This window comes from Oryzias latipes, chromosome 6 (genome assembly GCF_002234675.1).
Source record: "Oryzias latipes chromosome 6, ASM223467v1".
In the NCBI taxonomy this organism is placed as follows: domain Eukaryota; kingdom Metazoa; phylum Chordata; class Actinopteri; order Beloniformes; family Adrianichthyidae; genus Oryzias; species Oryzias latipes.
The window spans coordinates 8,187,655-8,197,757 of record NC_019864.2 but is presented as its reverse complement, the minus strand read 5'-3'; the positions used below and the strand labels follow the sequence as shown (position 1 = coordinate 8,197,757).

The 10,103-nt window shown below is 38.6% G+C and overlaps 1 protein-coding gene across 1 annotated transcript; it reads right to left on the bottom strand.

Annotated features, from left to right (window-relative positions):
- Positions 1 to 1,052: 1,052 nt before the first annotated feature.
- On the bottom strand, positions 1,053 to 7,738 carry api5 (apoptosis inhibitor 5). Its single transcript, XM_004069402.2, has 14 exons — positions 7,317 to 7,738; positions 5,834 to 5,995; positions 5,624 to 5,717; positions 5,474 to 5,539; positions 5,204 to 5,355; positions 4,850 to 5,056; positions 4,005 to 4,109; positions 3,639 to 3,728; positions 3,221 to 3,402; positions 2,956 to 3,049; positions 2,762 to 2,818; positions 2,104 to 2,183; positions 1,839 to 1,981; positions 1,053 to 1,667 (listed from the first exon to the last, which is right to left on the bottom strand). The coding sequence occupies exons 1-14, from the start codon at positions 7,386 to 7,388 to the stop codon at positions 1,588 to 1,590; spliced, it is 1,584 nt and encodes a 527-aa protein (XP_004069450.1). The 5' UTR covers positions 7,389 to 7,738; the 3' UTR covers positions 1,053 to 1,587.
- Positions 7,739 to 10,103: the final 2,365 nt, after the last annotated feature.

The following is a 10,103-nucleotide window of genomic DNA, read 5'->3' as shown; positions in this document are numbered from 1 at the left end:
TTAGACTCACTTGAATGAAAACTGTGATTTTGGCGTTTTTAACATGTTATTGTGGCATTTTTCTGATGACAGCGGACCAAAAGAAAGAAAATTAAGTTTGAAATTGAACTTCTGAGTATTTCCTTATTCAAATCGCTGTGAATCAGGACCAGATGAAAAAGGCCATTTAAAAAAAAGATGTGACAGAAAATATGCTTGAAGGGCCACAAGCTCTCTGCTCTGCTCCATTCTGATTCACCCACTTGTAGTCAAATAAATCCACAAACGTCTGTCTTCGTCTGATCTGGTGTCCGACTCAGAACTATTCAGCTGGATGACTCCAATATTGCTCGTCATTTTTGTTGCGCCGGCAATGTTAGGTTGGGAGGGGCTGTAAGCTAGCAGGACAGCGTTTAAACAGAGCTAGCTCTCAGCAACAGGGAAGGAATTTGGGGGCGGGTCCCGACCACAACTCAGAGGCAAATTATGTCCTAGAAAACGACAGGTTTTGTGATTTTGCCTAAAAAAGGTATAATAAAGATCTTTTTAAACGTTTTGAAAATAGCTGAAAAGATAATCAGAGGGGACCTTTGAATAAAAACGACTGAAAACTGTATTGTGAGAATATTTAGGTTTGGTAGTTCCAGCCTTTAGACCTATTATAGTTTTCTCAATATCACATATTTTTGCCAACAACCAAAAATTCAAACAATCACATTAGAAGAGCAGGAAATGTTTAAACGGTTTGACGATTCTTCCATTAATAATGAAATAAAGCCTCTACTTTAGACAAATAACATCGAGCAATTATACTCCAATGTTACCGATTAAGCCATTTTTCTATAGAAAGGTAAAAAATAAACAAGAACAGAAATCGTAACTGAAATAACTGATTTAGGTTTAGGAAATGGAAAAGTGAAGATTTTTGTCAGTTTGCTGGTGGCAACAGTCGGGTTTTATATTGACATTAAAATGCAATTATAAAACAAGAACAGAAAAAAAAAAGAAACTGTCTCTTCCTCCAAAGAAAGCTTAAAGTTCATTATGAAGAATTTAACAATTGAGACACAAAAGACCCTCCTTCCGCAGAAGTTTATGATAAAAATCCAATGAAACAGCATTAAGTCATACAAAGTAGTACAGTCAGCCAATTCCAATTAAGCTCTGATAAAAACGAGATTAAATAAAATGGTAAAAATTGGTGCATTTATGAACATGTTGCAAAACAAAAGGATCTTTATGTTCCTACAACTACTTGACAAAATATTTCAGCCACAACACGTCGTCTATGAAACAAAAGTACATTGAATACTTTTTAAGCTGTGGAAGAAGAAAAATATAACAAAGATGCTATAGACTTGGCTAAAGGAAACACTAGGTGGAAATAATGACATAGTACTTAGAAAAGTGTTTGATATCCTGAAGACAAAAACCAAAAAGACACAATTCTTGAAAACACCAACTTAATAACATGTTGGAACCGAAACATTTATTAGGAGAAGAGAAAAAAAAAACAAGTAAGAAAAATTGTAAAGACATAGTCCATCCCCGGGAAGCAAAGATCCTGATGTGATGCAGTTCAATGAGCAATATGTACACTATTGTGTCTCAGTAGATTCGGCCTCGGCTCCTGTTACCTCGAGCTCCGAAGCCTCGTCCTCTGCCACCCCTGAATCCGCCGCGCTGCTCTGGAGCCAAAGAACCAAAATTCAGTCCCAACATGCTGGGATGACATTGGCAAAATACACGATCTGCCAACAATCAATCTGCTCTTGCAGTGAATGTTAGTTTATGCACATTTCTGTAGGCGCTCTCATCTGGCAACTGTTCACCTTAGCTGTGCACTCAATGTTTCTCACCATAGTTAAAGTTGCCAATCGAGGAGCTGTATTTGCCACTGGGGGGGTTGTAGATCTGTCGTGCGTCCCTCCGAGGAAGAGGAGTGATTTGTTTTTTTGTGGCTGCACCGGAACCCATCTCTTCGCTTGACAAACGTTTGGCTCTACAACAAAAATACAATAAAAAAGACTTTATGCTGTTTCATTACATTTTTTTATCTTAAAAACACATTAAAAAAAAAGAGAGAAAGAAAAACATGAGAAAGGAAAGGAGGAGCAGACTTACGCTACTGCCTCAGTCTTCTGGACAGGTTTCCAAGACAGAGTAACTGTGCTCTTGAAGGATGGAGGGTTGTGAAACAGATCCTAAAATAAAAAACGAACAATTTGACACCAGTATATCATTGCATTAGAGCGGGGTTAAACAGTCATCAGCCACCAATACTTCAAGTTCTCCCACTTAAAAAGATGAGAGGCCTATCATTTTGAAGAGTTTCTACAAGATGCCCTTTAACACTGGAGATGTCACTGGTTACATGCTTAGACGTACCACAACTCTTCAAGCATTCATGCCATCAACGTGAATCAGCTGGAAAGCGCCGTTTCATATTGGCTTTACACTGATACATATCGCTTTTCTTCGCAACAGAATCAGCTGCAACTACGTCAATTGCGTAAATGGACGAAGGGTTATGGTCGTCGAAACAATGTCAACAATGGAGACAGAGCTCTGGTGGGAAGAGTTAAGGCCACTTAAGGCCTGTTAAGCCTAGCACTGTTAGCAATAAACAAAACCATCTCAACTTTGTCAACATAATCAGTAAAGCATTACACCAAGTAAACCAGAAACTCAAAAGAAACACTTTGGAAAATGACTCAGAGACACTCAACCTTTTGAAGATATTCCAGTTTAGATTTGTGTCAATTCTGTAACAGGACTTTACCTTGATGAGGATGTTGATGTTGTTCGTGATCTTGAGGGCAACCACTTTGATCTTGTTCTGATAAAGATTTTTGTATAAACACAAATGTTCACATTTTAGATTCTGTAAGACATTTTCTGTCTGAACTTAAAACACTAAAGTCCAAAATTCAACTAAAATAAACAAATAAATAGATAACTGCAGTAAATCTTTACCTCTTCCGTCTTCAGAGCATCTCCCGTCTTTCCTTGCAGGGCTACCCGCAATTGCCTGATGTAAACCTGCAACCCCCTGGCAAAATACTGCAACCTGTTTAAAATTAAAAAAACATTTAGGTTCATGTGAAGCGAAAGCGGTCAGACAAAAGGACAAATGCAAAATGTCCTTCCGTCCTGAGATTAAAAACCACATATATCAAGAAGATCAAAGACTTATCGGGTCAAATCATTCCACTGATTTCTACAGAGGTCGCTTCCTCACCTGATCTTGAAGTCCTTGAGACGCTCGCCATCCACTTTGTCAAGAAGGAAGTCTGGCAGCTTTTTTCCCAGCTGGTGAAAGCTGAAGAGGAGGCACTCCACATAGCTGAACTGCAGTTTGGGCTCCTCGCTTGCAGAGTTCTCTCCATTTTCTACCTCTTCTGGTGGAAGGGGCATAAATTCCTAAAAGTAAAAACACCAAAGACCTTAAATAGTTAGATAGAACAATAATCTAAGCAGCAAACGAGATGGAAGCAACTCAAAGATCGACAAGAAAACCCAATGGTTTCACAACAAAAAAGAAAGCAGCATGAAACTTATGAACTTGTGAATGTAGATCTGATGTAAAGAAATACAAATGTTTTGTGCGTGTGTGTATATTTGTGTATTAACGTTCCGGTGGGACACATTGGTCTTACCAGCAGCTTGGTAAACAATATGGTGAGGTTGGCCTCAAGCTTCTCCATGTCTCCACAATATGGACTCATTTCCGCCATCAGTTTCAGCACCTACAAGCACAGACACATCTTAGAACAATCGCTGTGCACTAACGTGCAGAACTAATGAGAAACGGTGCCGCCTGATGCTGGCTAATGACCCATTAAGAACATGTTGACACTGCTGACAGGTGGCTGCCACACTCACTTTATTTACCATTACAACTGCCATCGCCTCACTCTAGTGGACATGTTTACTAAAGACAGGAAGCCCCCCCCCCAAAAAAACAAAAACAAAACAAAAAGTCTAAACCCTTGACTAGTTTGGGAATATTTGAATACTCTTACCTCCAGCTGGATGTCCAGCTCAGCCACAGGGCTGGTGAGGGTGCTGAGGTTGGGCAGGACGTGTTCACAGAAGTAGGTTACAAAACGGGTGGAATGAACATTTTTCTACAAAACAAAAACCACAAAAAAGAAAAGATGTAGAAAGCATATTTAAATCACATATCTGCAGTGTTTAAAGACTCACTCCTATGAACTTGCTTTTTTTTTGGGTTGTTTTAATGTGTTCTTGTGGCATTTTTCTGATGATGGAGGACATGTATTCAGAAAATTAAGCTTAAATTTGCATTTCTGTGTACTTCTTTATTCAAAAACTCGGCCAAACTACCTGTTCAGAGCAGCTGATTTGCTGTAGCGACCCATCACCTGATTCACAGGTGAACAACTGTGAATAAGGAGCAGACGAAAAAAATGCTGTTTAAAGGAAAAGCTCGTTTGTGATGTAGAAAATACGCCAAGCTGGTGTATTTTTTTGCTCTGAGCTCTCATAAACATGGGGGGATTGAGGAGGCGGGATCACGCCAATGTTCCCGCCCACAACTCTGAGGTGAACTACTGCCCAAAACTGTCCTAGGAAACGACCCAGATGTTTTGAAAACATCTGGCTATAAATGACATAATCATAACTAATAAAACCACTGGGAATGCCTTTAAAAGAGCTCAAGGGATGCTAAAGTGAAATATATGATGGGAAAGAAATAGTGATCCTTTTGCCTTAGCGAATGATATACTAATTCTAGAACTACTAAAATGCAGCTTTGTAGTGAAACAAAAAAGTTATTTTTGTGAATAAGCAAAAAATAGTCAAAGCAAAGTCCATCTGACAGTCAATGCCTTGCTCTACCTACAGAAAACAGTGGGAGGGCCTGGCGTGTGCACTGCAGGAGTCGGTCCACAGCATCAGGGTCTGCTGGGTTAAGAGCTTGATCCAGGTCAGCCTGCTCCACCACCAGCTCCACAAGCTGCTGCCGCCCGTTTACCGTCTGCAGGACTCGCAGACCTGACGCTACACGCATCAAAAGCACAAATTCCTCTCCTGTCACGTCCTCCAGCACCTGCAGGAAGTAAACATTTCTCATCAGCATAGGCACTTATACTCGTCTGCACTGAGTTGAATGAACCAAAATAGCATGTTTTAATAGCCTGCAGGACGAGATAAACTTTTCTCTCACAAGACAGCACTAATTAAATTAATTTCAAACCTTTTTTGTCTCTGCAAAGACATATTCTTCCACTTCCTTTGTCATTATGTCTTCTGGTAGAGTTTTCAGTTTGGTGGAAAGAAACTTGATGGCCCTTTCTCGCACAATGTCTTCCCCCTGCAGGATCTGAGAGAAAAGTCCTCCAAGAGTACCTGAATAAGAAAAAACAGAACAGAAACTTTTTTTCTAAATGTAATCACACCCTTTAGCTCACAGAAGGCTTGAAATATTTTTTTTTTAAATGCAATGGTGGTAGAACTTGGCACTTACCCTTGGCGTCCATTTTGAAGATTGAAATGAGTGCCACATTAACTTGGTTGAACTCTGCTGTATCATCTGAAAGAACATGGACAACTGACCACTTCTGCTCAATAGCCCAATGAAATATATGAGGTAGCTATACGTATGCAGGATAAATACCTGTCTGAAGGAGCTGGGTAAGAATGTCTGCGACTCTGAAGATGTTTTCACCAGTTGCAAAGCGTGGAAGCTCCTTGATGGCCTGTCGTCGAATCTGAACAAAGAGACAAAAAAAAAAAAATCGCAATGAGTATTAAGGAAAAATGCAATTGATTCTGAAACAGAAATGTCCCAATACAAACAAAAAAAGTTGCTTTGTTTGTTACTCACAGACACATCTTCATCCTCACAAAGGTCAAGCTGGGCATTAATGGCAGCATCAGCCAGTTCTGGAAAGCTGTTAAAGAACTTGGGAATAAACTGAGCTGCCAGCCGCTTCTCCTTTGGACCACCCTTCACTCCAGCCAGGATTACTTGATAAGCATCTTTGTGCTGCAAAATACGAAGACAGACATTTTGTTATGTTATAAATCTAATGATTATTTGTAATTTTGAGTAAACATGATCAAAAAGGATTATCCCATATTTTTAGAGTTCAAACCTACAAACATTGTGTCATAGCTGCTGGGTCAAGAAGACCAACATGAAATAAAGTGTAATATAAAATCTGAAGAAATTGATCAGATATTTTTATTGCATTCAGCTGCAACCAATAATGATTAAAAAAAATCCTCAGATCTCATTTATGATATCAATGATGCACTAAATGGTCTGGATGACATTAAGGTTTTTTTTAAGTCTAACATGAGCTAGAAGAAACTGTGTTCATGAGCAGACCAGTCAGTCATCTGCAAATTACTGTTTTTAAAACTACTTTTGTGCTGACATTGTGAGAGATAAACCACATCTTCTGATTCTTGGAAAGAGGTCAGCTTAATATGTAATGAGAAACCTCAAATGTTTAAAAGTTTAAATCAAACCTGTTACTTTTTTATCATGAGTCTCACTGCAGTCAATATTGCTCATATGTAAGTTTTATTACTGTTTTTATTACTGTTCCTGACACTTCTTTCAACAATGTGTATATGAGAAAAAGAAAACCTCCAAGAACTGGTTTCAGAGTTCAATTTAAACTTGGAAAAATTCCATTTTAGTGATTAAAGCTCACAAAATACCACCAAACTAAAAAAAAAAAAGTAGTTTTCCCTTATTAAGCTCTTTTGTTTTGGCTGTAACCAGAAAACAGCAGCTAGTAAATAAGATTATAAAAACTATGATCAAATTAAACCAATAATATAATGGCCGCATTTTTGCAAAAAAAAAAGGATTTAACTTCAATTTGTTCGTTTTTTATTTAGGCGAAGTTACAAATTGCTGCAACAATGCTGTGTGATCTGTGTAAAGTAAGACTTTAAAAAGACCGATTTCTCACGAACCGCGACTTGACAAACATTATTCCAATCGTGTCAATTATGTCTCTCTAACTTAAGCGATGAATTTATCAAATTCAATATGTCGGTTGTCAAGATCTTTTAAATGCAATTTGAGGTAGATGGGTTGCTTTTATTTTTGGTCACCACTTTTAAAATCAGACATACCAAAGACGGGTAACATTAGTACACCCCAGAATTAATAATAGATATAATTCAGGGTTTCCGAAGTAAAGCTACAACTAGCTAGCCTTCCCACTGCTAAAGCTAACAGCGGCTAATCACTTAGCACACGACACAAACAATGCACGAAACACAAAGAAGTACGATACCATGTGTTAATAAAATACCCTGACAAAATTACACAAGCTGTTTTACTATACCTGACTGAGGTTGTCCTTAGCATCGGCTAGAACCCCGTAGTTTCGATAGAGATCCTCAATGGTGACCGCCATCACACATCAGCGTGTGTCCAACTTAGTGCCTGCCGCTCAGTCTCGACCGCTGATAAGACCGTTTTTAGGTTGCTTTTAGTAAACTATAGACGACCAAAGCAGGAATCTTTCGATCCGCAATATCAATGTCCTTTTATAAGGGAATGGGGAAGGTGAAACTTCGAAAAGTCCGAGGAAAAAATAATAATACCACCTTCTATTCGTTTTCCCGCAATGTTCTCCAGTGTACGAAGCTATGGAACAAAGCGTACGGCGCATGCGCGGGGGAACCACGTGACCTCCGAGTGCGCCACAATCATGCGCGTTGACTCGAAGAGAGCCCGAGAAAGGAGACAGTAGTCAACACCCTTAATTGCGTACGGAGTCTGAATACTTTAACGTGGCTCTTCTAAACTTGAAAGAAAACACGACATGACAATATTGCAATGAGAGTAATTGCAAAAGTTGTCCAAATCTACATTGCTTTTTTCTTTTTTTTAACAAGACATGGTTAAGTGTTTCTTACATGAACGTAAATACTATGCCGCAGTCTGCAGAGCTGACACAAGAAGGTCAACCTTTTCATATTAATTGATTCAAGTTAAGGTTAAAAAAAAAGCCATTGACATAAGTGTTGGGTGATGTAAGTAAAGATTCAAAATTAAAGAGGGCCTCATGGCATTTGTAAAAACATAATGTGTTAAGCTCTTACAAAATGAAAATGAGTGATGGTGTAGTTTTTGTGAGTATAAAAAAGCAAATTGGAGCAAACACTGGATAATGGGAAATGAGGGCAGGTCTACTCCAGGCCAACGGTCCAAAAGAGAGGTCCGACCAACAATTTCTAATGAACTGCCGCTCTGCAGAAACTTTGTCCAAGAAAGCGACAAGAAAATGACAGGTTGTTAGATTTTGGAAAAAAAACAAAACTGTATAATCATTATTAAAAGACAACTGGGAACACTTTTACAATAGATCAAAAGATCACTGGAGTGGGACTTTAACAAGATAATCTCTGTTCCTTCACATTTTCAAGCATGGGATCAGACCTAATTTGCATTGTTGGAGTTCCAAAACACACAAAACCTTTAACTCTAAACTCAAACATCTTGTGCTAAAGCCCCATGTGTCCGAAAAGCAGTCTCTGGTATAAAAACAGAATAAAAATTTCAAATCTAAGTCTTTTTAATTGTGGGATAAACTGAACTCGAAAGGTGTTTTCCGGCAAGATTACCATTTGATGTCGTCTTACTTTGCCTCTGGTGTATGAGGTTCCATTTGTGCCAAAAATATCAAAATGTGTTTTTGCGTCTACTGTTATGTCTTTGGTCCATTGTCTATGTCCACTGATCGTGTTTTTGCGTCCACTGTCTATGCTTTGGGCTCATTGTCTATGTCTATTGAACGAGTTCATTTTACATTGGTTCATGTCTATGTATTACTAAGCAATATCTTCTGCATGCCCATGATTCTTTGATTATTACTTTGTATTAACTTTGTGATGTATATGCTTGCTTTATCCTTAAACTTTATCTTTGTCATTGTCCTTATCCCATGTCGTCTAACTACGGCGTCAGGAAGATCCTTAGCAACCGTTGCTAGTGTCGTTTGCTACGTCGTCTCGCCATGTCGTCAGGAAGATCCTTAGCAACCGTTGCTAGTGTCGTCTGCTACGTCGTTTCACGTGTCGTCAGGAAGATCCTTAGCAACTGTTGCTAGTGTCGTTTGCTACGTTCTTTCACCATGTCGTGTCCTTAGATCTTGCTGTATTTCAAATTTTGCAAAGGTCGTCAGAGAAGTCTTTTGTACGGTCGATAAATTGTTTCCCGTATTATCACGGAACAAAACACTTTTAAAAAAAAAAAACCTTTATTGACAATCCTGCAAACGCGCACTGCCAGAAAGGGGGGGGGGTGCAGCGTACAACGGTTTCACGTTCCCGTTTAAAGTTATTTAGAGTATGGCTTTAATTTAATCTTGTGATGAAACTATTATTTCAAATTATTTTGAAAAATGACTGATCTTTATAAAATATGTTGTTACAAATCTGATGGATAAACGAGGATCAGACGGGCTAATAAGAGCCTTATGTGGTCCCGAGTGCGCCATCTCATGGTCACATAAATAGATTAAAAAGAAAAGCTCAAAAACCAGTCAGTTTTCGACTGTTATATTCATAATTAGTGACTCGACCCACTAAAATTTGAGAAGGTAACTCATCAAAGATATTTTAAAGGCCTCCTTGCAAGGCCCCCGTAAATCGTTCAGCGGCAAAAAAAATAAATATTGCCATGGACTAATGACTTGAGGGTTTATTTCTGAACAAATACATTAAATCAACACCAATGTGTTTGTAATTTTATTATTAATAAATCAACCACGTTTTTCATGATCAGAACACAGCACATTCATAAATAGTCTTCGTAAAATGTACATATTTATTATGTGTCATTCTCCGCGTTAAATAGAAGTAGTTCGCCTCCAGATCAGGTGGTGGCGGTAATGCGCCACTTTGTTTTCGTTTCAAGCGTTGTATGCATGCCCCCCCCCCCTTTCTGGCAATACGCGTTTGAGGGAATATCAAAATAAAGTTCATCTTAAAAACGTGTTGTCATGGTTAACCCTGACGTCTGCTTTGATAAACATTTCTTTTTCGTTCCGTGGTAGTACAGGAAAAAATTTACCGGCCTTACAAAGGACTTTTCTGACGACTTTGGCAAAATTTGAAAAACGAGA

Coding starts and splice junctions, on each gene's coding strand:
- api5 (XM_004069402.2), bottom strand. CDS start 7,388: ATGGCGGTCACCATTGAGGATCTCTATCGAAACTACGGGGTTCTAGCC. Junction 3,403..3,638: donor TATTGTTTACCAAGCTGCTG/GTAAGACCAATG, acceptor TTTTACTTTTAG/GAATTTATGCCCCTTCCACC. Junction 1,668..1,838: donor GATTGGCAACTTTAACTATG/GTGAGAAACATT, acceptor CTTTGGCTCCAG/AGCAGCGCGGCGGATTCAGG.